Source organism: Prenolepis imparis, unplaced genomic scaffold, assembly GCF_030444845.1.
Source record: "Prenolepis imparis isolate NDT839.2.m4 unplaced genomic scaffold, iyPreImpa1.0 SCAF_5, whole genome shotgun sequence".
Lineage (NCBI taxonomy): Eukaryota > Metazoa > Arthropoda > Insecta > Hymenoptera > Formicidae > Prenolepis > Prenolepis imparis.
In genome coordinates, this window is record NW_028141163.1 from 18,913,577 (window position 1) to 18,940,965 (window position 27,389).

Consider the following 27,389-nt stretch of genomic DNA (forward strand, 5'->3'; position numbering starts at 1 on the left):
TCGTGGAAAAGATTTTGCGGAAAAAAGGCGATGATGTTTATGTGAAATGGTTGGGACTGGATAAATCTCACAACTCATGGATTCATAAAAATAATGTATTATAAACATTTATTTAAAATATCTGTACACTGTTTATTTTACAATATATTTATCTAATAATTTTATAAATACAAATATACATATAATATACATATTTATACAAAAAAAAAAATATATATATATATATTACAACAAATATTATTTACAAAGGTATTTTATAATGTCCCCATGGTAATGTATCAGTGGTTTCAGGTATGATATACCGCTTGTCATCGTGAGGACTTAGAGCAATTTTTGTCTCGCGAATGGTGTATACTTCATGCAATTTCGATCTTATACACGACTGACTACGTGTCATTACAATCTCTTCATTCAAACACCGCGTATAATCATCAAACGTTATCGTTCTCGCGACAACGTTACTCTTGACTCCTTTTACTTTTTTCGTATCTTTCTTGCCATCCACTCGCAAGGCATACATTTTTGCTCTAAGCCCTACAAATTCGGTCATAATCACAACGTTATTTTCATCTTTCATTAGACCAGGTACTTTTTTATTCACGAGCGGTATACCATACACATTGTCCGCAGCGTAATCGCTCGTATCAAATTTGCTTACGTCGCGCTTTATATTCTTATACACATCTTCACATTCGATGTGGTATATTAGGCTGTCTGTGTCGGTGTACATTACCCTGCATCTGTCGCGATATAGCGGTGACATGTACTCGTGATGAAATTCGTATAAACATGTTTTGGAGATGTCGAATATGCACATGCCGACATAGATTGGTTTGTAAAATTTTACTTCGAGTTTACGTAATTCTACAGCGATTAGATTTTCTGAAAAGATGCTTCTACTGTGGAAATTTGGTTTCGCAATCATTGCCTCTGCACCGTATCTTCCTTCCCAATGTGTGATAAGTTTTACATCAACCCGATTACTCACATTTTCCATCGTTTTGCCGAATACTGCATTATTCATCAATTTATATAAATTTTTTTCAAAATCATTTTTCGCGTGTGTTCTAAATTGCGTATTAAGTTCGATATAATTTCGAAGCCATGGAGATTGCGCGAATTGTAATATGCGATGTATTTTTGCAACGCGAAGGCCGTGACGCGTACATTGCTGCAGGTTGCGGTAGTGTATCACATATCGCTTCTTGTTGTATAGCGTTGCGAGAAGCTTATCTTCCCGCTTGCCTGGCGGCTTGTCGCGTGTCGGGCAAAACGGTAGGTCAGTGTGCGTGTCGTGAAGATGTCGCGGATATTCTAAATCTACCTCTAGGATGTAGCCTGTGGGTGAATCGAGCGTGATAGATGATGTGTCGAAATTAGATACATCGTCGACCCATTGAAAATCAGCATAAGGCAATGGTTGACACATTGCCCATCCATACAAATTATTTACATCGAAATACATTAGATATGAAGATGGTTTCAATGGATCGTACGACTGCATATACTTGTTATTAGCGTGTGCATATCTGTTTGAACATTGACTCAGACCACCGCGTATACCCCGTTCGATAAACATTACCATATCAATGTCTGTGAGCAGTTCGAAATTTACACGTGTATGCTTTAACATGGCGTCCCACGTATACCCGGGGAGAGTATAATAATACGCGGGGTCGAGCCCATAACTCTCGATACATTTATCCCGGAAATTTTCAAAAATGTCGGCTAATAACAAGACATCAGTTTTTAAATATAAGTCGCTATATTCGCTCAGCGTTCGAATGGAGAACCGCTCCCATACGTTTTCGGCGTGCGCGTAATCGTTCTCGGATACAGTGTCGCCGGTCAAGGAACTGTAAAATGATTCGCGCGGCGGTAAACACGTATCTTGCAACTTGTCGACACAGTCAATGTATTCATATGGAAAGACACCTTTCCGTGTTAATAATTCGAAATTTTCGGTGGATAAATTTTGAAATTTCAATTGTAAATTTTTGAGTTTATCTTTACTTAGAAATGATGCCAATTTATCGAGACTAGTATTGAGAAATTTATATGAATCGATAAAACGTAATTTAATATTTCTGGATTTGTCTTCTGCAATTTGAACATTTTTTGTAAATGATATATATTTTTCTTTAGTTATTGGAAGTAATTCGATTCCCCCTTCGAACGCTGTAGCTATTTCCTTAATTATGAAATGTGAGTCGTAACCGGATAAATTATGAAATACTATTGGAATGCAAAAAGAGTTTTTATAATTTAAGTTGCAATTTGAGTGTGCTGGACCTCGGTACCGTCCGGTCAGATGGCAATGATCGCGTACGCGTGTATCATCATCTTGCATGAATGGTTTCTCACATATATGACAATGCGTTGCACTATGAAATTTTTCCCACTCGTCTGATGTTAAATTTACCATGGGGACGTTAGTTGCTAAAATATTCTTTACGCGTATCGCTAAATTTTGTAGTTGTTCGGAAAACCACGAAACGCAATCTACACTACGACGAAAATAATACTCGGATAATGAATCGTCATATGAGCAATGTACATAATATGCTATACTAAATACTTGGTGATGTTGAAAGTTTTTTTCTTCTTCCGTCTTTGCTAGCACACATTCGAGATCTGCGTATACGATAAAAGGAAGTCGCTCTTTGCGATTAAAGTTGTTGAACGCGAGCCACTTGTCCTTATCGCTCGGTAACCGGATAGCGCAGTCATTCATCTTTCCGCAGTCTACTGTATGTGACTGCAACTTGTCTTCCGAATGGAAGTAGTGTAAGCATCTGTAAAACAAATAATTAGTTTTTTTTCCACATATATAATTTATATATATATTACATTTTTATATATTTTATATATTGCGTTTTTAATTAAATATACGTACCGATCGCAGATATATTTTTGACCATTATGTTTGCTCAATTGCGAGCTCACGAGCCGGAAGAGATTCTTGATCCATGTGAAATGTCCAACGCTGTTGCTGTCTTCCACGTACAGCAAGTTGACGTGTCTGTCTTTCTTCTGCTCACTGAGACGTATCGAGACAATGTTCTTTTCTTCGATGCTGTACACATTTATCGAAATGTTGTTTGATAGTTCAAACTTTTTAATTTGATTCACAGTCACTGGAAACTCAATGTCCTGGAGATTCAGCACTGTCGTATAATGCGGATATGAAGATTCTAGTTGCACATTTCTATCGGCGGGGTACAGAGCAGCAACCACCGCCCACGCGAAACATGCATTGTCTTTTGATTGCACGTTCACCACCGCTCTTTTCATCATTATTTCTCGCGGTAATTTAATGTGGCATCCCGCACGCATTGGATTATACTTGTTTATATTTACAGTTAAATTGTTTATTCGCGATAATGCCCAACCACTATCGCGTTCTTGAAACTCTTCTAGCGATGCTAGTGTGGGGTCGATAACGCGGCGTTTGTACCAATCATGTAAATCGGAGGTGCTAAAGATTTCAAAGTTTTTCGTATTGATACTTTTATTAGCACGCTTATCACCCGACACGAACTCGCCATTAAATATAGTGTTCACTTTCACACTAGTGTGTTTTTGCAACACTTTTTGCACGTGTCTGATCACAATGTCTTTGGCCTCCTCTAGAAATTGACGAGGTTCAATGTGATTATAGTTTATTACCGCACCAGTCAAGATGCGGCTCTCGAACGCCGTATCAATCTCTCGCCATTTGAGTCCGATGTCTCGCGAACTGCTTCCGGCACCTGCATGTACAAAACGTCTGCGTACCGAATTCTTCAACCCTTCGAGACGCGCGATTTGGGAGACAAGCGATTGTCGAACTCCGATCGGTAATCGTGGTCGTTTTATTCGACTTTGTTCTTCCAGTGATTCGATGTATTCGTCACATTGCTGCTCCCACACAATGTATTCCTCCACCGAATTCACCCTTGCTGATTGCTCCATCAAACTTGCTTCCAATTGTGCCATATTTGAGATGCTCTTGCTGAACCTCTGACAAGGATACTGACAGAGTATGCCTCCTTACCAGCATTTTTATTTGATCACTGACACTTGAAAAACTCGAGTATGTTGCATTTTGCACATTTAACCTTGACAATAATTCTAATATTTCATTAAGGATGATGTCATAGCAGCCGTGCATCGGCGCTTGAAAATTGCAATTTTGCACATTTTGAACACCTGGGGGATAACAGCAGCCGGTGCATTGGTGCTTAAAATTTGAATATGTTGCATTTTGCACATTTTGACCTTGACAATAATTCTAACATTTCATTTGAGGATGATGTCATAGCAGCCGCGCATCGACGCTTGAAAATTTTGAATATGTTGCATTTTGCACATTTTGACCTTGACAATAATTCTAACATTTCATTTGTGGATGATGTCATAGCAGCCGCGCATCGGCGCTTGAAAATTTTGAATATGTTGCATTTTGAACACCTGGGGGATGACAGCAGCCGGTGCATTGGTGCTTAAAATTTTGAATATGTTGCATTTTGCACATTTTGACCTTGACAATAATTCTAACATTTCACTTGAGGATGATGTCATAGCAGCCGCGCATCGGCGCTTGAAAATTTTGAATATGTTGCATTTTGCACATTTTGACCTTGACAATAATTCTAACATTTCATTTGTGGATGATGTCATAGCAGCCGCGCATCGGCGCTTTGATTGGTTGAAAATAATATCGGATCAGCAATAATCCCCACCCCATCACAATGGATATTATGGATAAAATTTAAAAATAATTTAGTATTACATTGATCACTCGATTGAAAAGGTTCTTTTAAAATGTACTCCGCCAGCATGAATTATTACGTTCCAGTACAAGAGAGCAATGTTTTGTACAAGAAGAAATGTGACAAGTAAGTTTCTATATTATCTGTTAAATGAATTTTTCAATAAACAACTTTTTTTTTTGTTGTTAAATAATTTTTGAAATATTGTTCTAATTATTTTTATAGCATTCATCGTGCGGCTCGTATACTTGGAAGAAGATACGTCTTAACCCCAACATCATACAAATATTTGGAAATAGGAATCAGCGTCGGAATAATATCCTATGTGGAATTGGCTCTCGGTGATAATCGAGGCAATCAAATAATATTACCCATTGAAACATAGAAATCTCTAATGCGGAAACGAGCAGACGTTGAGCAGCTAACTGAAACTCCGCTATGGATTAGTGATCTGACACTCGAAGCGGTTAACATGTATACTTCAAAAATTATAAAAATTACTTCATCTGATAATTCTTTGTACATGAAACCATCAACGTTACTACATTTATTCGATTTCGACAAATGTATTGATCATATGTATTCCTGGCTGTGTGAGAATACTCATAGTGATAATGAAAAATTTAAACAATTTGTAAATATTTTACAATGTGATAATATCCGCGATGTGAACACTGCCGCAAAGGCGATACGTGATAGTAATATGTTTAATAGCGAATCACTTATAGATTGTGAATTGATAACTTATGCTATAAATGAAATTATTTATAATGCTTGCAACAAATAAATTATTTTACTGTTAAACTGTGTGTTTAATTATTTCTTTCCCCCCCCCCCTGTTCTATATGTATATGAATAGTATGTATATGAATAGTATGATGTGCACATGCATTATCAGCAAAATTCTTCAAAAAATGATGAGTTAGATGATACTCCAGTTAGAACAGAGAGATGAAGAGAGATGTAGAATTAAAATCAAGAGGGGAGCAACATTATAATATATGTGTCGTGTCATAGAGTAGCAGACTTATACTTGCATGCTCGTGCTGTGCGGTTGCATGAAACTGTAAGATATATAATTCTGCAAGTGTTGTAAAGATGATAACTCTGGAGGAATACATTGAATTACTGGAACAACTTGTGTTGTGCAATGCTGCTGACCTGAAAGAATGGGATTTTTTCGGACTGCCTCCACATAAAATTGATAAAACGATTTACTGGATGTGGGAGCCAGATTGTGATGGTTGTATCGACTTGTTAGAAGGACAATGCCCGCAAGAACTAATGAGAATTTTCGGAATGCAAATCAACCTCAAGAAATTATTAATTGGAAATTTGCAGTCACGGACAACTCGAATCGCGCGACTTGAAGAAATAAGAAGATTGCTACGCAAACGTTTCTTAAGCATAGATACCAGTGTTCCTGCGCTTTCGACACACACTCCGGTTAATTCAATTGTGCAGGCGATACATGGGCGTGAAATCGGTTTAAAAAAACCTCATACTGATGCTCTAAAAGATCAACTATGGGATATGAAACATTGGGATGATCCGAAAAAACGCTCTTTCCTATTCGAGTTGAACGTTAAAAGATTTTCCTATGCTGAGCATAGAGAATCCTCTGAGGAGGAATAATTGTTGTAAGTATTTCTTTTCATTTAAAAATTATTAAAATAATAAATTGATTAATAAAATAAATAATAATATATTTAATAAAAATTTCTGTTATGTAGGAGTTCCGCCCTGCCGCCTCATAGCCACCGCCACCTCGCAGCCACCATCGCGCTGCAGTAAATTTTATATACTTTTTTACATTTTATATTATATTTTATATCTTATTTTATATTATATTTTATATTTTATATATTTTATATTTTAAATTTTTTAAATTTTTTAATTTACACACAAAATTGTATGATTGCACACACACATAGTTATATAATAAAAATTATTTTAAATATTAAAAATATATAGTTTATTTTAGAATAGGTCCTCTCCCCTTCCTCATCCTAAAAATATTAATTAAAAAAAAAATATTATAAAAAAATATTTAAAAAATTCTCTTACGAACGCCTCTCTCTTTGCGTTCTCCTTCGCTGCATCAGCTCTCGTGCTCTCCTTCGCGTCATCTCGCTACCTCTCATCATCTCGCGCTATCTCTCTCGCTCTTGCGTCATCTCTCTCGCGTGCGCCTCGCGTGCGCCTCGCACTCTTCTTCGCGTCATCTCGCTACCTAGCCATCTCGCACTATCTCTCTCGCTCTTGCATATACGTCTCGCTTGCGTCATCTCTCTCGCGTGCGCCTCGCGCTCTCCTTCGCGTTCCTCTCTCCGCGCGGACCCCTTACCCAAAAAGCTTCATGCGGTCTTTCGCGGATTCCTCTCTCCCCGCGGACCCCTCGCGGACCCTAAAATCGCGGACGCTCCCCCTCCCGGCGGACCCCTCGCGGACTCTAAAATCGCGGACGCTCCCCCTCCCCGCGGACCCCTCGCGGACCCGGTACCAAAATCGCAGACGCTTCCCCCTCCCCGCGGACCCCTCGCGGACCCGGTACCAAAATCGCGGACGCTTCCCCCTCCCCGCGGATCCCTCGCGGTACATCGCGGACGCCTCCCGCGTGACGTCATTCCCCCTCCCCGCGTGACGTCATTCCCCGTCCCCGCGTGACGTCATTCCCCCGCGCCCTGGGTTCCCCTCGCCCCTCACCCCCCCCCCATTGCCCCGTAGTTAGAACTCTCATTATATCACTACTGAAAACAATGTATATAAAATAATATAAAACCTCAATATTTTTTTCTTTGAATAAATTATGTATATAGAACGCATTTATTTATTGCACACACGTGTGCATTTAAATTAGATATTACTTCTTAAAGTATGCTATTCACTGTCACTAATTGCAATGAAAGCTGTTGCAATTGATATTGATAAGTTTTGTTCTTCAATTTTGTTCTTAAGTCTTTTGTTTTAATGTATTTGTCATATTATATAGTATTAAAATTTTCGTTTGTTAGAATGTTCTAAAGAATCTGTCATTAAAGTATTTTTTTGTGATTTTGAAATATTTTGTATACATATGCATTATATGTATATGTAGTAGTATAAACATATATTATATGTAGTAGTAGTTTTTATATTCTTTTTTTAATATATTAGCCTGTTTCTTTATTTAGAACATAACAACGAAATCAATAATAGTTTTCATAACGATAAAACAACAGCAAACGTTGAAAAGTATGAAAATATTGAAATAAATAGTAACAATCATGCTGATAATGAAGTAATAGAAAATGTTCAAAATATAGAGTGTAATGATAATGGATTAACAGCTAAAAGACTCAAAGATCAATATAAAAGTATGTATAAAAATTTTAATTTTTGTGTTCACACACATGCATACACATATAAAACACACATACACACATGTGTGTCTTGCGTATATGCATGCGTGTACACACATAAGAACCAAAATTATCATATATGTATATATGAGCAATATGATATATCTGACATATATGTATAAAAATCAAACATTACTCATATATATACATATATACATAATGTGAAAAACAAAGATAAGGAGAACTTATAAATTATTTTTTATTTGTATATTTTACATAATTTTTATACGTGTGTACATAATTTTTTAAATTAATATGTATGGAATAATAATTATTACAAAAACTTTCAGGAAAAGAAGGAAAAATTACTATCAATAATGATACTCTTATTACAAAAAAAGCCAGAATTATCCTGCAAAGAATAGACAATATTATCGGAAAAAAGAGGAAAGTATCAAAAATGAAAACGTATGTATTTATAATTTATATATATATATATATATATTTAAATTATATAAATATATACATAAATATATATGTATATATATATATATATATATATATAATTAAAAAATTCTGTTTATGAAATATATTAAGAACTATAATATAGCCTCAATATTTATAAATTAAAAAATATTTTCTTTAAAAAATCAAATGATTAAAGTATTAAAATAAAAAATAAAAGTAGTTTTTTAAAAATAATTTAATTAAAAATTTTAATTTAAATTTTGTTTAAAAAATAAACTTTTTAATGTAAAATAGTCATGTAAAAAAAGTATCCATTTGTTGAGTATAATTATAATATTGTTTTATATTTCACTAAAGATCTCTCTCTTTTTCTCTAAACAATTATTACATGCGCGAACGACAATATGTGAATGCGAGTGTGTAGACATGTATGTATTCTCGGCATCATTAATGCTTTCTCATCTGGGTTCAATAACAGCTGCCTACATTCGTTTATTCCCATTGGGAGCTATTGAGAAAATAAAATCTATAATACACGTTATATGTATTTTCTCAATAGTTCTCAATGGGAATAAACGAACGCAGGTTAGTTATTTGTGCATCAGGACTATTATAGTTCAAGAAATATTCACATAATTAATATTCATATTTATGTATTTTATGTATATTTATATATACACACACACACATATATATATTATATGAAAAAATATATATAAACTACGCACACACACACACATGAATATATGTATATTAATACATACTAATTATGTAAATATTTCTTGAATTAACCGTTATAATGCATAAATAAATAATTAGACGCGATGTGTCTAGCTATTATTGGACTTGAAAACGGCTTCAGACGCAAAAAAGCATTAATGACGCCAAGTATATGTGCGCGCGTAAACAGAAAATCTTGCTACCCAATTCATTGTATTATTACACAGCATTTTCATAAAACTTTTTAATGATGTTCAAGATTTAAAAATATAATTATATAATAATTAATACAGTTTTATTTATTTAGAGAGAGAATTTGTACTTTGCAATATTATTATAATTTTATATATAATCATGTTGTTTTTAAACGTATTTCTTATCTGCTTCTCTCATTAATTAATATAGATATGCCTTTTATTAAAGCATTTTTTTTATTGTGCTGCCCTAATATATGTAAAACTATATATCCACATTCAAACTTTGCAAACTTTGATAAAAATAATAACTTGATTTTGTTACATTTTTCATTTTATATGACAATATGCAAGTAATACTTGAAGCAGATATTAATACAGAAGAAAAATATTGATGAACGTAACAGAAATACACACACACACATCAACACACACACATACACACACATACACACACACATGCAAATATTCACAGAAGAAGTATACTGATAAACAACACAAATACGTGTGTGTGTGTGTGTGTGTGTGTGTGTGTGTGTGTGTGTGTGTGTGTGTGTGTGTGTGTGTGTGTGTGTGTGTGTGTGTGTGTGTGTGTGTGGTGTGTGTGTGTGTGTATATGTATATGTATATTTGTTACGTTTATTGGTACATTTCTTCTGTATTATAATAATTCTTTTGTAATATATTTGCTTCAAGTATTACTTGCATATTTTGTCATATAAGAAGAAAAATGTTAAATATTGCAAGAAAATTTGTGACAAAACTAATTGTAAGTTATTATTTTTAACTAGTTTAATTAAAATGTAAGACACATTTCTTAATTGAAATAAGATAAAATGGAAAAACTGGATAATTATAATAAAACTGTTTATGCTGTGATGCACCTCACAGCATTGATCTTCAGAGAAAACGTAACAAAAAATCATCAAAGAAAATGTTGCAATTAAAAAATCATCAACATGAAGATCAGACGATCAACTGCAGAATATAAATAACAAACATATAGGATCTATCTAATATTAATTTGCTTATACTGCTAATCACTAACTCAAAATCGACTAAAAGAAAGAAGGTCATTGCACAATTATATATTATATTAATAAGTGAAAAAATCTTTCTAATTTGTCTGAATCTTATTTGTACTTTTTTTTATCTGTGTAACTTTATTGTTAGTGTTTCTGCACACAGGTTGCGTAACGCGATGACGCGTGACAAGAAGCGACGCAATACTCAATCAACTGAAAACATTTTTATAAGAAAGATTGATTAGCTATCACGTCGTCTCTTGCCACGCGTTTTATGTCTAGAAACCCTTACAATTAAGTATTTTATAATCATCTTTTGTTTTCATTCACAAAACAATCATTTTTATGTAATTGTCATACGTTAAGTTACACAATGGGCATTTTTTGTGAACCAAATTATCATTACAAGTAGCACATACACATACATGTCCACATGGTGTAAACACAATACAAGATTTTTCATTTATACATATAATACAATGACCTTCTCGTCAAGGTTCCTTATTGTCCTGAACAATTTCTTGTATGTCATGTATTTCGTGAAATGTTCTTTCGAATGATGTAACATTTTCTTCTAAAAATCCATAATCATCTTCTGGAATTCTATATATTTCGTCATCGTCTGTAATGAGAAAAATAATAGCATTTTGTTTAAAACGTAGTATTAATTATATTAAAAGTAGAATATAGAATAGATAACACAGTTTGAAGAAATCGTTTCTTATTGTAAACTCAGCTGTAAAATCTTACCATAAATTATATCTTCAGCATTATTCTCTTCTATTTCTGAATTTCGATTATTAGTATCATTACTCTCTTCTATTTCTGGATTTCGATTAGTATCATTACTCTCTTCTATTTCTGGATTTCGATTAGTATCATTACTCTCTTCTATTTCTGGATTTCGATTAATATCATTACTCTCTTCTATTTCTGGATTTCGATTAGTATCATTATTCTCTTCTATTTCTAAATTTCGATTATTAGTATCATTATTTTCTTCTATTTCTGAATTTCGATTATTAGTACCATTACCCCTTTCTATTTCTGAATTTCGAGTATTATTATTATTTTCTATTTCAGCATTTTCTTCTTGTACTGAAATCAGAATGTTATTTGGAATATGTACCTCAACTATTGTATGCTAAATGTATTTCATTTTATTTTGTTCGATATAATATAAAATAGATATTTAAGTGTCAAGTAATAATTAGGTAACAAATACAATATACTACCGACTATGTATTACCTGCGCTGTATATACATATATACAATAATATTATAAAATATATTACGTCTCATTGTTTATTTTGCAATATTACCTGTAGATTACCAATAAATTGATAATTTTCTCTTTGGCTGACAGTCACAGTTTGTAATCGGTTATGATTTCTTCGGTTAGGAGTTCTTTGAATAGACTGTTGATTTTGTGAAGACATATCTATAAATACACATACATACATATATATGGTGTGTGTATACATATATATATATATATATGTGTGTATGTGTGTGTGTAAAAAAAAGAGAGAGAGAGAGAGAGAGAGGATTATGCTAACCTGATATGTATAACATATATATAATCTTTGTTATAAATAAATAATAATCTATAATCTGCACTTACTGAATAATCTATACTAAATAATAATCTATACTTACTGAAAGTTTCATCTGAGAGCAAACTTCCATCTATTTCAGCATCATCATCAATGTCTACAAAGAATTAAGAATTATAAAAAATTAATAAGAGAGAGTATATACAACTAAAATATAATAAATTATAATTTGATATATACAATTGTTTTATTATACAAAATAGAATAAGGCAATATGTTTTCAAAAATTATGAAATATTCAAAACTAGTTTTAAAAAAATTAATACCTTCCAACATTTTTGGTTGTTCATATTGTTGAACAGAACGATAGAACATATGTAAAAATTGTTTTAAGGAAATGCTTCCATTCATGAGAGAATTCTGTCCTTCTACAATTTGTGCATTTCTTTGGTTATTGAATCGCGTAGAGGGTCGTCTTGGACGCACATTGTTTTGTAGTCGATGATAATCAAGTTCTTGATTTGATATAAGTTCTTCTAAATAATCTGTAAAACCATATTTAGAAATTTCCATAAATAAAAGAAAATTAAATTCAGATTTGTGTTCAAATGTGATTATTCGAGACTTATGCACAATATTTACTTAAAAATATCCACAAAGATGGATAATGTGTACCAATTTTTTGAGTCGCAACATGGTGGAAACTTTCAACTAAATTATTGGTACGGAGAGGACATTTAAAAACAGACACTTTAGATGCTATAGGTAGCCAAGTAGTACGTAAGTAAGCCATGAAGAGTAAGATATCAGGATGAGTTGTAGAAACATTATCAGCAATAGTTTGCATAATGTTCACTGATTCGTGGAATAAATTACTTGGTGCTAATGCCATTGATATAGCCATAAACAATACATCACGAGGTGCACTATTCAGTTGTAATCTTCGCCATTTCCTATAAAGACTCTAAAACAGTAATAATATTTTAATAGTATAGTGACACTGTTTATTGAATTCTATTTATTGAATTTATTGAGTGTATTATTTATAGATATATTATTGTTTAAGTTGTCTTAATGTAACTGTATGTGCCACTATAAGTAAAGGGAATGTAAGGAAATGTAAAGGAACGTAAATAAATTATTCTTACTTGAGAATAATGAAACCAACATCCATGAAGTGATGCTGTTGGAAATCGTTGATTTATTGTTGATGTGCGGAATCTTAAAGCGCGTAGATAGCGGTTTTTGCGCGGACACGATTGAGTCGACGGCAGCGGTACTATTTTTACTACCGGACGAGTCAGGTTGCCGCCGGAGGTCCGAACCTCCACAACGCGTACGCGGCCGTCGTCGCCGGCATGCAGACGCGTGATCCGGGCGAGCGGCACGGTGGGGTACTCTCGCCCTTGACGATGCAGAGCTGACCCTCCTGGATGGCTCCGCGCGTGGCCCACCACTTTGGCCGGGGGGTCAGTCCCTGCAAGTACTCCCTGGTCCAACGTTGCCATAGGTGGTCGCGCATCTGCTGGAGCAGGCGCCACCGGGTCAGCCGATTGGAATTCACGCCCGACAGCGACGGCTCCGGGATGGCCAGGAGAGGGCCTCCCACCAGGAAGTGCCCCGGCGTCAGCGCATTGAGGTCCTCTGGATCGTCCGTCAAGGCCTGGAGCGGCCTCGAGTTTAGGCAGGCCTCGACCTCGGCAAGGAGCGTTGAGAGCTCCTCGAAGGTCAGCTTCGACTCCCCGATCGTCCGGCGCAGGTGGTGCTTGGTGGCCTTCACGGCCGCCTCCCAGAGACCACCGAAGTGGGGCGCTGAGGGTGGGTTGAAGGCCCACCTTATCCCCTCGTCGGCGAGGCGCCCGATGATGGTGCTGGCCTCGCGGCTGGCTGCTCTGAACAACTCCCGGAGCTGTCGGTCCGCGCCCACGAAGTTCGTGCCGCAGTCACTGTACACCGCGGTGCACAGTCCACGGCGCGACACGAACCGGCGGAATGCTGCGAGAAAGGCTTCGGCGGAGTAGTCGCTGGCGGCCTCCAAGTGCACGGCGCGAGAGCTGAAACACACGAAGATCACCAAAAACCCCTTAAAAGCCTTGTGACCTCGGCCTCTTGAAGCTCGGAGCCAGATGGGACCCGCAAGGTCAACGCCGGTGTGCTGAAATGGTCGGCTTGGTGTAACTCGCTCCTTCGGCAGACTCCCCATCATCGGCTGCGGAGTGGCCGCCCGCCATCGGACGCATGGAGGACATCGGTGTATGTGACGGCGCACCAGCTGGCGGGCCCTCGGGATCCAGAAGCGCTGCCGGATGTTAGCCAACGTGGACTGGACCCCTCCGTGCAACGTGCGTCGGTGACAAGCGTCGATCACCAGGCAGGTCAGGTGAGACTCAGCTGGCAATATAATGGGATGACGCTGATCCGCGTCGAGAAGCGAATGTTTTAGGCGGCCCCCCACTCGCAGGATGCCCTCAGCGTCGATCGTCGGAGTTAGCTTGCGGAGCGGACTGCGACCCGGCAAGGACTCCCTGGCGCGGATGACCTTCAGCTCCGAGTGGAAGCTCAGCCGCTGTGCCACTCGGATCCAGCGTGCCAACGCCGCCTCCAATTCCCCTGGACTCAGGAACGTGGGCGCGGCCTGTCCGCTAGCTGCTCGAAGGTGTTGACCTCGCCAGCGCCAAAGCCAGGCCGAGACACGAAGCAGGCGGCGGAGGCTGGAGAAGCGTAAGAGCTCGTCCGGCTCTCGCTCTTGGGTGGCCGCGAAGCATCGAGGTGGTCGTCGCTCTGGCAGGTCCTCGTCGTTGATGGATCCAGGGTCCGCTGGCCAGGCATCTCGGGTTTCCCGGAGGTAGCACGGACCTCGCCACCACAGCGGATGTCCTACCAGTTCGCTCGGTGAGATCCCTCGGGAAGCGCAGTCAGCAGGATTTTCTCGGCCAGGTACGTGGCGCCAGGTTACATCCGGATTTGCTCGCTGAATCTCGCTGACTCGGTTTGCTATGTATGTGCTCCACTTTGCAGGATGCCCACGCACCCAGCCGAGAGTGACCGTGGAGTCAGTCCAGAGATGCACCGCTGAAGATGGCAGATCCAGTAGGCCTCGGACATGCTCGGCCAGATTGGCTAATAAGGCTGCGGCGCAGAGCTCCAGGCGAGGAAGCGAGACGCGTTTCAGCGGCGCGACCTTTGTCCGAGCGGGGACCAGGTTGATGGTGGAAGCGGCACCGCTGGTCCGCAGGTAGACGACGGCGGCATAGGCTAGCTCCGAGACGTCCGAGAATCCATGGAGCTCCAAGGTATCCGCGGGGATGCCGCAGCCGAACCAGCGCGGCAATCGGACCTCCTCTAACATCGGCAACTCTTCTTCCAGCTTGATCCAGGCGGCGGCTTCTTTGTCGGCCAGCGGGGCGTCCCAATCTAGATGCTGGAGCCACGCTGCTTGCACCAGGAGCTTGGCTCGGACGATGATCGGCGCCAGCCAACCCAACGGGTCGAAGAGTCGTGCCGTTTGCGACAAGACAGACCTCTTCGTCGGGATAGTATGCGGGACCCGCTGTATGACTAGCGCGAAGTCGTCGCTTACAGGGTTCCACCGCAGGCCCAGGACGGAGTGCTCTGCCGACGGGAGCTGCGCATTGCCGATTTGCTGCAACCGATGTTCGATTGGGACGTCTTCCAGGAGTGCGTCGTGATTGGCGGCCCATTTGCGCAGAGGAAAGCCGCCCGCCATGCAGAGCGCCGACACCTGATCTGCTAGCTGCCGGCCGGTCACCAAGTCGTCCGCCCCGGTGAGTATGTCGTCCATATAGACGTTTCGTCTTAGCGTGTTGGCTGCGAGTGGGAATCTCGATTCCTCGTCGTCGGCGAGCTGACGGAGTACGCGTATTGCGAGATACGGTGCGCTCGCCAACCCGTATATGACTGTGTTAAGATGATAGTCTACAGTCGGTTTCTCTCCCCACAGGATGCGCTGGAGGTCCCGGTCCGCAGGATGTACCAAGATTTGGCGGTACATTTTCTCCACATCGGCAACGAAGACGAAGCGATAGCGGCGCCAACGAGTGAGGATGTCCGCCAGCGCCGGCAGTAGGTTAGGCCCGACGTGCAGAGAGGCGTTGAGAGACGCACCTTCCATGGTGCGTGACGAGCCGTTAAACACCACTCGGATCTTGGCGTCGGGTCCGGAGCCTCGCAGGACGCCGTGGTGTGGAAGATAGCACGTCGGTGCTCCTGGAGTCGACGGTGAGGAGGTGACCGGCGCCATGTGTCCGAGCGCGGCGTAGTCGTCCATGAAGGCGCGGTACCGATTCCCGAAGTCGTTGTCGCGCGTGAACCGACGCGCCATGACCTCCAAGAGACGATGCGCGGCTCGGCGAGTGTGGGTCAAGTCGGGCAGCTCGCGACGAACGGGCAGGCGCACTTGATAGCGCCCGTCGGCCAGTCTCTCGCACGTACGCGAGAAATGCTCTTCGCACGCCGCTTCATCGGAGGTCAGCGGCATTGGTGCGCGTGGAGGCTCCTCCGCCTCCCAGAAACGGCGCACTAACTCACTGAGGTCGGCGTCAGTGGAGCACTGCAGCGCCGAAACCGGGGTCGCGACGTGACCGGCTCCGGTAGTACCCATCAGCACCCAGCCGAAGCGAGTTCGCTGGGCACCGGGTTCGCAAGGCGCTCCGCGTAAGAGTTCTGGCAAGGCGAGGTCCAGATACACGTCTGCACCGAGTAGGAGTTCCACGGGGTCCTGACGACGGTAGTCAGGATCCGTGAGTTCGAGGTGAGGCCACGCACGAATCTCACTCCTCGACGGACCGCTGTAGACGGACAGCCGCGGTAACACAAGCGGCGAGACGGCGAGCGTGAAGTGCCCGTCGCGAGAGGTGACGGCGAGCGTGACCCGACCGCGTGAGACGCCCGACTGGATGCCACCTACCCCGTAGATGGCCACAGCAGATGGAGTTCGCGGCAGGCGAAGCCGCTGCGCCAGCGACTCCGCGATCAGCGACGTCTCGGCTCCCGTATCCACGAGCGCCCGCACGACGTGGCGGGCTCCGACACGATCAGTCACCAGCACACGAGCGGTCGCGAGTAACACGGGCCCGCATTCCGCGGGTGGGTGTTCGGCAACGAGCACTGTCGCGGATGCACTGGGTGCACTGGCGGCTAACGCGGCGACGGCGAATGCCTCGTGCAAGGTCGTGTGGTGGCGGCCCGAACACTTGCCGCATACCTTTGTGGAAGAGCAGGCTCCCAGAAGGTGTCGTCCGAGGCAGTTCCAACAACGCTGGTGAGTACCGACTACCTCTCGTTTTTCCTGAGTCGTCTTCCTTTTGTAAAGGTCGCAGTAGGCGATAAAGTGATCCTTTTTGCACAGAGGGCAACTGCGATTAGGATCGACCTCTTTTCCTCCCACGTGGTTGGCACGGACAGAGCGGCTGGTCTTCTCCGACGGCTTGGACGTCTTGCTGCGAGACTCTGCATCGACGGACAGAAGTACATCCTGTGTCATTAGTTGCTCCTGGAGGAACTCACGAAGCGTCTCGTACGAGGGAGGATCGGATGATCTGCCGAGTGAGCTTTCCCATTCACGTCTGGTCTCGCTGTCCAGAAGCTCGACTACAAGGTGTACGAAGAGGTCGGTGCAGTCGTTAATTGGTCTGTCAATACCCTCCAGAGCGCCAACGGTCGTGAGGACGCAATGAAAAATACGGCGGAGTCCGGCGGCTGAGGGGGTCTTCATCCGCTGCAGCGAGGTGAATGCGTTCAGGTAAGCCCTCACCAAGAGTCGCTTGTTCTCGAAATGAGAGATCAGCATGTCCCAAGCACGCTCGAAGTTGTCCCCCGTGGTGGGTAAGTTTTTGATCAGGTGTTCTGCATCACCCTTCACGCTTGTCTTCAGGTACTGAAGCTGGTCGACCTTGGACAAGGATGGCTCCTCAATCACCATCGAACGGAACAGATCTCGGAACGACGGCCAATCCTCGAACTTGCCAGAGAACTGCGGCAGCTGCATCCGAGGCAGAGATTTGCGCGACGTAGCGGGGTCTCGCGCCCGCTCGGCAGGTACTGTCTCCGACGGCACGGTGAGTCTCCGCTCTACTTCACCCAGCTCTGTACGCTGTTGGAGGTATGCGACCTCCACTACGCTGAAAAAGTCCTCTGTTTGATATGAGTGGTTTTTCAGCTCCTTCCAGAACTCCGCACGAAGCTGTTTGTGCTGTTCTGAAAAAGCGGACCACTTCTCGTCCAGGAGGCGTATAGCTGCGTGCACGCTGTCCAATGAGAGCTTGATTGCTCCGATCTTCTTCAGGTTGTCGAGAGAACGGGAGATACGACCGTAGATCTCGTGCTGGTCATCGATCATCTGCTCCATGTCGTCGTTCGTCATGGCACTCGACTCACTGTCCGATGTCCACATCCGCTAATGGCGAATACACGCACGAGTGCCGGTTGCGACGGAAGCGCGAAAGAGATCCGGCTCGAAGGACCAAAAGATGTGCGGAATCTTAAAGCGCGTAGATAGCGGTTTTTGCGCGGACACGATTGAGTCCAGAGGACGCAGAGGTAGTGCAACGATACAACGAAAGAAAAAAGAACACAGGATTTACACGAAGAAAAAAAACCCACGGCACTATATTTACAAGAAAATTACACAATATATATATACAGGATGCAAGCGCGATGCACCTTTATCGCGACAAGCAGTGCGACGATCGCTGGAAGTGCAACCGCACGAAAAAGTTACTGTCCGCGAGAAGCTCGAACAAAGGAGAAGAAAACAGCGAAAGAATGTCGGTTGTGCGCGTGAAAGCTGACTAGACGAGTGAACATACAGGCAGCGGGCAAACGGTTCTATCCCGCCGACCTTCGAGAAGATTCCGAGGCGAGAATCATCGTATTTGTTATTCTCGTTACACAAAGATATGGAATCCTCTCGAATGTCGGAGGACAAAACCGTTTGTTTTTCACCGTTTATTGTTTTTCGCTCACGGGACGGTTACCCGTGAGCGATCGAAGGCGACGATATTTGGCGCGCGAAACGCGCGCTGCTGTGCGCGGTAGCGGGGCGCGCCGGCGGTGCGATTGGCGCACAGGCGGATAATGCGTGTCGTCGCGCAGAATTCGAGTGCGTTAATCACTCGGATTTAATTGCGCGCTCATAGCGAAGCGCGAATGCATTCGCGATACATTTTCCCCGCATACACATACATACACACACTCTCTCTCTCTCTCTCTCTCTCTCTCTCTCTCTCTCTCTCTCTCTCTCTCTCTTTCTCAACAGTTGACATAGCTGCTCTTTCATAATCCGACATAACAAATTTCAGATTTTGTTCCAAACCAGGTGCAAGTTCAACAATTTTGTCCCACATTGCTTTATAAAGACTAGCAGAACGTACTTCACATAATGCAAACAGAGTTGCAATGCCCTGTGTTATAAAATCATTTTTTTTTAATATAAACCGTATGCATGGCAATAATGCACTTAGAGCCTAGCATACAAGAATGTTATAATATTGTAGAAAGTGGTCTATCTTTTTAATTCTTGTGTTTATTTCTTGTAAAATCTTTTTCTAAGTTTGTTATTTACAGTAACAATACTCGAGTTGGTAACGATTTAATGAGTACTATTTTAAATATATAGATATAGTACATTTTTTATTTTTATACCATAATGACTTCGGAGAAAAAGATTGTATAGACAATCTACCTTTTACTCTTATACTCTAACAAGTAGTTATATATTTTAGTTAGTGACTGAAAAAAGTGAGCATATGAGTATATGCACATATTTATAATGTTAGCTCATAGAAGCAGTATATCTATAATGTTAGCATATGAGTATATGCACATATTTATAATGTTAGCTCATAGAAGCAGTTATAAATTATATTTTATCTCATTTCTCGCATAACAATTAATTTCAGTAGAAAGCATTTTGTAATTTTGTTTTTAAAATATTTAATAAATTGAATAATATAAATGTTTTAATTTAGTATTAGCTTTTAATCCTTACTCCGTATTGTTATTTTTGGCACCTTCAAACCGTACTGGTGAGTCTGACGTATTTATTAAATAAGTAAAAGTATTTTTAAAAATCTGAAAACATTCATTTATCTTCTTTGATTCTTCTAAATAAATATTAGATTAATAAATGATTAGAATAATAAATTTAAGAAATAATTTGTTTAAATATATTATTATTGCAAATGTGAAGTAAAAAACATAATATTTTTAGAAATTGCACGGACAAAAATTACCCACCAATACGGAGTAAGGGTTAATCTCATGGTTTCTTATACAAAATGTACTACATTCATATTACTGAATTTATTAAAAGTTTTGAAGCACCCAAGGTATAAAATTCAACTCTGTAACAAAAACAATTATTATGTAAGGAATGACATAAAAGAAAGCTTGTAAAGATATACTACTTCTTGCAGTTAATATTGCCGTAATAGTGAGAAGGACAGAATGTCATGCAATCTTATAGCGTTTTTTAATGAAGCATAATTGCTCTGAGAGTGATTAATGACGTCAATCACAGTCATTCCTTTGAAGAATGGAATGGCTGTAATTAGTCAATATTAGAAGAATGGAAGTACTAGAACGATCAAACCTAATATTTCATTCAAAAACGCTATTATTTATTTGTCTTGTCTTGTCTATGATTTACTAGTCCGTGCTGACTTCAAAGTCCATGTTTATTGGCCATAAACTGATAAAATGAGTAAAAACAAAAGAATAAAGGATTAAGATAATAAAAAAGGTTGAAGACTGATGACACAAAAATAAGGTTCAACAATGGACATGCGCTCAAACATATCCAAACCCGTCCAAGGACGACAACTTTAAATCATTCTTATTTATAGCCATCTTGAATTTTATGATATCAGAAGCGAGAAAAATAAAAAAATGCCTATCCTTTAAAAAGAAATGAATGTTTTCAAACAAACGCATGTAGAATCAATAGAGCATATTTGTAAAATGTATTTGCATTTTTACAAAAACTTTTTAAATTTCACATAAGATGCAAGAAAAAGGGTTTTTCTATTTTATTTGTTTCAACGTCATAAAATGCAAAATATAGTCGATAGGTATCAACGAGTTTTCATTATATTTGAAAAAATGTAACATACATACCGTACTTGCATATCGTACATGTACAGAATATAATTGAGCGATATGCGGCTTCTTTGGCACAATCTAAAAATTATACAATATGTACATACGTATATATACATATATGTATATAAATATACTGTATATATGTATACATATAAATGTGTGTGTTAATACGTCTGCAACTATTGTTCTTTTATTCTATTATTCTTTTTCAGCAAATTCTAGGATCATTATAAAACAACAATTCTAATACCAAATTGTAGAGAGATATATATAACAATTTTTTAGTTATAAGCATTTAAACTTTTTTAATTACATCGCGATCGTTTATGTCTTTCTAGGTAGCAAAATTATTTTGACGTCAAATGACATCAAAATGACTACTTTTGTTACCTGGGTTTAACACGATGTTATGTGTACGACGTATAATATCACACTAAACGTGCAAACTTTAAACATATTGATTGCTTGACTTTAAAAAGATCTGTACTATGCGTTACAAATGTCTTGTCGTCAATTGCAAAGCATTTGCGATTCAATCAGCATCGAGTTAGCTTGATACTGATTAGATCGCAAAAGTTTTGCAGTTGACAATGAGGCATTTGCAACTCATTGTAAGTCTGGCCTAACTAATTATAACTCAAAATTGATTATTGTCTCCATATTTTGATATTAGGATTTTTATTTCAAAATAATTTAATAAATTGTTATGAAGAATAATTGTAGTTGCAGAACATCCTGTATGTATGTATATACATGGTGTAATTGAAAAAAAAAACATTTTCAGAGCACATCATCAGAAATATAGGAAAATATCCATACAAGAAAATAATTCAAATCAAAAAGTCCTAAGTCATTTATTAATCTGAGTCTTTTTTTGTTATTATACGGTGTTAAAGTTAAACCAATCAGCGCCTATCTACAGCGAAAAGCAGGGAAACGACGCGTCGCTTTCCAATATTCTGCTCTATGTATATACCCTATCTACTTTTCGATTTGAATTGTTTTCCTTTATCTGATGATGTACTTCAAAAGTGTTTTTTCAATTACACCCTGTATATATGCGTATATACATCCGCGTGCGCATACGCGCATATATACACAAACGAGGCGCGCGCGCGCGCGCGCGCACACACACACACACACACACACACACACACACACATTATTATACATACATATAATGCATACTTTCAAATCCAATCGAATACTTCCAAAATGATACTTACACCGAAAGTCCCGTCTATGTAAATCTCCTGTGATTCGGATAATAATTTTAATAATGTATCAGTGCTAAAAATAAGCACAACTTTATTATCAGCCGATACCGCATAACCTTTATATATGTTACGTGTGGGTTCATAGTTTTCTAACTGTTCACGTAGACCATGCAAATCATGAGGAATGATTGGACGTGAAAGAGCTCTATAATGACTAAGCGTTGATTTTATATTGTTATAAGAAATATATGCTGCAGCTTCTAAATTAGTGCGACACACAGTATCAAATATGTTTTTTAAAGTCATTGTGGTTTCCTGACAGAGTCGAATCATTTCTTTTTTCATGTGTGAAGCTTGAACAACGTATGGATCATTAGGATGATTATGAGCGCATTTCAAAATATACTCTTCTTCTTCTTTTATAATTATTCCAGAACATTTCAACGTTTTGCGTTTCGAACAACGATATGTGTGAAAAAGTCTCTTATCTATAATATATGTATAATTGTCATATACATAGATTTGAGATCCTTTGCGCTTTCCTTCTATTATTTCCATCTAAAAAAAAAAGAAAGAAACAATATTAGACACACAATCCTATATTCTGAACAAGTTTTGAAGTATTATTTCTTTATAATATTCTTTCAATATAAAGCAAACGTGTGCTATAATTTTACAAAATGTATTATACTCAGAGGATTATGATTTAAATGTAACATAAACATATAAAAGCAAAAGAAGTATCAAAAATAATTAAAGTGCTAAACTTTGAAAAGAATATGTAATATAATATATGTATATAAGAGAAAATTATATATTCTACCGTTGTAATATGTATTTATATAATATATGATAATATTACAATTTATTAAACTCACAAGTAAATATTACAATTTAATAAACTGAAGTAAAAAAACTGAAATAAAGAGCAGAAACTTAATTACCAGACAAAAGAGAATTATATCAAGTTTACATTAAAAAAATGTTGACTGATGAAAAAGAAGAAAAGTTAAAAATATTAAATCACAGATTTTATTTACAATTCAGATATGGTTTTATTGGAATGAAACACTTTATTTATAGGTTATGTATCTAAAGCACGACGTAACGTATAGGCATTTGTGCATTGAAGGCCTTCGACCACTGTTGCCAATTTCGGGACGCGCAACATGCCAAGTCATAGGGCTTCTGCACATAGGACGCAGAAACGCTTGTCACGTGGTAAAAAGCAGTACGTTGATTGGCTACCTCTTTGCTTCTTGCCGCGCGGCAAGCGTTTCCGCCTCCTATGTGCAGAAGCCTTAGCGGGAAGCACACACTTTTGCATCGGCACATAAGCGCATGCATAAGAAATTCGATTGGTTGAATTTCTTATGCATACATTTATGGACCAATCACATTTCTTATGCATGCGCTTATGTGCCGATGCAAAAGTGTGTGCGGGAAGTCTTACGACTTGGCGTGTTGCACGCATAGGGTGCGTTCGTTTGTGCAGCGATTAGCGCATCCACTGCGTCTCTCATCTGCTGGTCACGAGACATAGGCCGGTATTCATAGTCCGTTCTTATTTCAAGACCGTCTTAAGTAATGTCTTAAGATGCAAATACGGCTCTGTGATTGGTTAATCACATCTTAAGATTGTACTTAAGACATTCTTAAATATAAGAACCGACTATGAATACCGGCCATAATTTACCGAACAAGCACTTGCGTGAATTGGCTGCTTGGACTGTATCTTCTAATGAGAAGAACCGGAGCATAGATTTTTGCATAATGCATATTTTTATAAGAAAGGCTGGATTCCGTAAAGCGCATAAACTCATATGTCAATAGTATGGTCATTTTCCAAAATTCATTGCCACGTTAAAAATAAAAATTTTTAGCACTTGCAGTGAATTTTGGAACACGGCCTATACGTTCGTTTATGCAGTATTGCAAGCAGAGCATCCAGAGCAGAACCTCCGAGATGGCTGCGCAGATAAGCTCCTTGCATAATGAAAAAATATCCATCACACAATAAGAGCAAAGAATATATATTATTCCCTGCTCTTATTGGTGGATATTTTTTATTTCCTGTTCCTATTGCCTGTTACCTGGCATTGTGCAAGAGGCTATAGGCTGCAGCTCTGCTTAAACGAACAACAAACTGCGCTGCAGTCGCTTTCGCAGACGGAATAAATGAACAACATCTGCGGCAGTCACTGCATAAACAAACGCACTCTAAGGGCCATTCCAAAATAGGTTGCAAATGCTCTCGTTGCCAGTTGATAATTGCGGATTGACCAATCGGATTGGTCAATCCGCAATTATCAACTGGCAACGAGAGCATTTGCAACCTATTGTGGAATGGCCCTAAGACTTACATACATAGGTCCGTATTCAGAACATTGAAGGACAGAGATATTGAGTAACCCGCACATTAGACAGAGACACACTCACTCAGGCTTATTGTTCTGCTATTGTTCTCTCACTTTAATGTAGTCTTCAATTTCTCTCACGGAACGCGCAGTCACTGGCCCGTATTCAGAACGCGCTTTTAAAGATGTTAGCGCGTTGTTATTGGTTAACAGTGCTCGATACTGCACTGTTATTGGTTAACAACGCACTAACATCTTTAAAAGCGCGTTCTGAATACGGGCCTATAAGTATAATTATGGTTGCACGTCCCGAAACTGGCAACAGTGCCTTCGACAATTCATGTGTGAAAGGCCTTCGCACGCACCTTCCGTAATCGTAATCGTAACCGTTACGTAAGAATTCGACCAATCGCGTTGCTTGATTCAGAGTAGGACTGCCGAATCAAACAACGCGATTCGTCCTTACGTTATGGCCATTGCACACTGGACGCGATGAGCGATAAGCGATATCCAATAAGGGCTCTGATTTTCGTCACCACGTGTGCAATGTCAGCACGTGACCACGTCACCATTAGGGTCATTCCACAATAGGTTGCAAATGCCCTCGTTGCCAGTTGACAATTGCGGATTGACCAATCAGCTGACAAGTAGCTTTGCTCTGATTGGTCAATCCGCAATTGTGAACTGGCAACGAGGGCATTTGCAACCTATTGTGGAATGACCCTTACGGTTACAATTACGGAAGGTGTGTGCGAAAATCTTGCCTAAAGTTTAATGCAGGAATCACATCTTATATAAAACAAATTTTTTTATTGGATATCGTACGTCGTACTTTGAAAATCGGACATAGTGTGAATCCTACATATGGGTATCTCAAAGACACTGTCCTGTTTTACCGACAAAAATTAAAATTTTTAAAAATTGAAATTTATTAAAACATGTTATTACAATGGGATGTTCTGATTGGTTAACTCGGTGACGCATCGGATGACGCGACGCGTGACGCGATCAGTGGAAACTCAGCCTTACGGCCGAGAGACGGTCCGAAAGTGCTTTCTGGTCTTTTGTAACAGAAAGCAGTAATGCAGAGGTATAAATTTAACACATCGGTCTTATTGGTCAGTATAAAATAATCCTTTAATTAAACAGTCATTGCTACTTACCTCATGCACGGGTTTATATTATTGGCAATGTCCATTCCGAACGTGGTCAAATCGAACTTCATGCAATATTTTCTGTGTCCATTTCGAACGTGATCAAATCGAATGTGTCCATTCCGAACGTGCTCAAATCGAACGTGTCTATTCCGAACGTGGTCAAATTGAATTTCATGCAATATTTTCTGTGGCCATTCTGAACGTGGGCAAATCGAACGTGTCCATTCCGAACGTGTCCATTTCGAACGTGGTCAAATCGAACGTGTCCATTCCGAATGTGGTCAAATCGAACTTCATGCAATATTTTCTGTGTCCATTTCGAACGTGGTCAAATCGAATGTGTCCATTCCGAACGTGGTCAAATGGAACGTGTCTATTCCGAACGTGGTCAAATTGAATTTCATGCAATATTTTCTGTGGCCATTCCGAACGTGGGCAAATCGAACGTGTCCATTCCGAACGTGGGCAAATCGAACGTGTCCATTCCGAATGTGGGCAAATCGAACGTGTCCATTTCGAACGTGGTCAAATCGAACGTGTCCATTCCGAACGTGGTCAAATTGAACTTCATGCAATATTTTCTGTGGCCATTCCGAACGTGGGCAAATAGAACGTGTCCATTCCGAACGTGGGCAAATAGAACGTGTCCATTTCGAACGTGGTCAAATCGAACGTGTCCATTCCGAACGTGGTCAAATCGAACGTGGTCAAATCGAACGTGTCCATTCCGAACGTGGTCAAATTGAACTTCATGCAATATTTTCTGTGGCCATTTCGAACGTGGTCAAATCGAACGTGTCCATTCCGAACGTGGGTAAATAGAACGTGTCCATTTCGAACGTGGTCAAATCGAACTTTATGCAATATTTTTTGTGGTCATTCTGAACGTGTCCTTTCCGAACGTGGTCAAATCGAACGTGTGCATTCCGAACGTGGGCAAGTCGAACGTGGTCGAATCGAACGTGGCCATTCTGAACGTGGTCAAATCGAACTGCATGCAATATTTCACGTGGCCATTTCGAACGTGGTCAATTCGAACGTTGACAAACTGAACGTCAGCAAACAAGACGTGTCCATTTCGAACGTGATCAAATTGAACTTCATGCAATATTTTCTTTGTCCATTTCGAACGTGGTCAAATCGAACGTGTCCATTTCGAACGTGGTCAAATCGAACGTGTCCATTCCGAACGTGGTCAAATTGAACTTCATGCAATATTTTCTGTGGCCATTCCGAACGTGGGCAAATAGAACGTGTCCATTCCGAACGTGGGCAAATAGAACGTGTCCATTTCGAACGTGGGCAAATCGAACGTGTCCATTCCGAACGTGTCCATTTCGAACGTGGTCAAATCGAACGTGTCCATTCCGAATGTGGTCAAATCGAACTTCATGCAATATTTTCTGTGTCCATTTCGAACGTGGTCAAATCGAATGTGTCCATTCCGAACGTGGTCAAATGGAACGTGTCTATTCCGAAC

At 39.9% G+C, this 27,389-nt stretch overlaps 1 protein-coding gene and 2 long non-coding RNA genes across 3 annotated transcripts; 2 read left to right on the plus strand and 1 right to left on the minus strand.

The window, feature by feature from the left end:
- Positions 1-11,576: 11,576 nt before the first annotated feature.
- LOC145936115 (uncharacterized) lies at positions 11,577-13,566 on the minus strand. Its single transcript, XM_083038010.1, has 6 exons — positions 13,207-13,566; positions 12,734-13,022; positions 12,385-12,603; positions 12,162-12,215; positions 11,825-11,943; positions 11,577-11,600 (listed from the first exon to the last, which is right to left on the minus strand). Exons 1-6 carry the CDS (start codon positions 13,564-13,566, stop codon positions 11,577-11,579), a joined length of 1,065 nt encoding a protein of 354 aa, XP_082894136.1.
- A 1,760-nt stretch (positions 13,567-15,326) lies between these two features.
- On the plus strand, positions 15,327-16,308 carry LOC145936415 (uncharacterized). The gene is made up of 3 exons (XR_014425389.1): positions 15,327-15,351; positions 15,426-15,843; positions 16,020-16,308. It is a non-coding gene; the product is annotated as an uncharacterized LOC145936415 (long non-coding RNA).
- Positions 16,309-17,464: 1,156 nt separating this feature from the next.
- On the plus strand, positions 17,465-18,107 carry LOC145936383 (uncharacterized). The gene is made up of 3 exons (XR_014425381.1): positions 17,465-17,563; positions 17,602-17,819; positions 17,952-18,107. It is a non-coding gene; the product is annotated as an uncharacterized LOC145936383 (long non-coding RNA).
- The last annotated feature ends 9,282 nt before the right edge of the window (positions 18,108-27,389 follow it).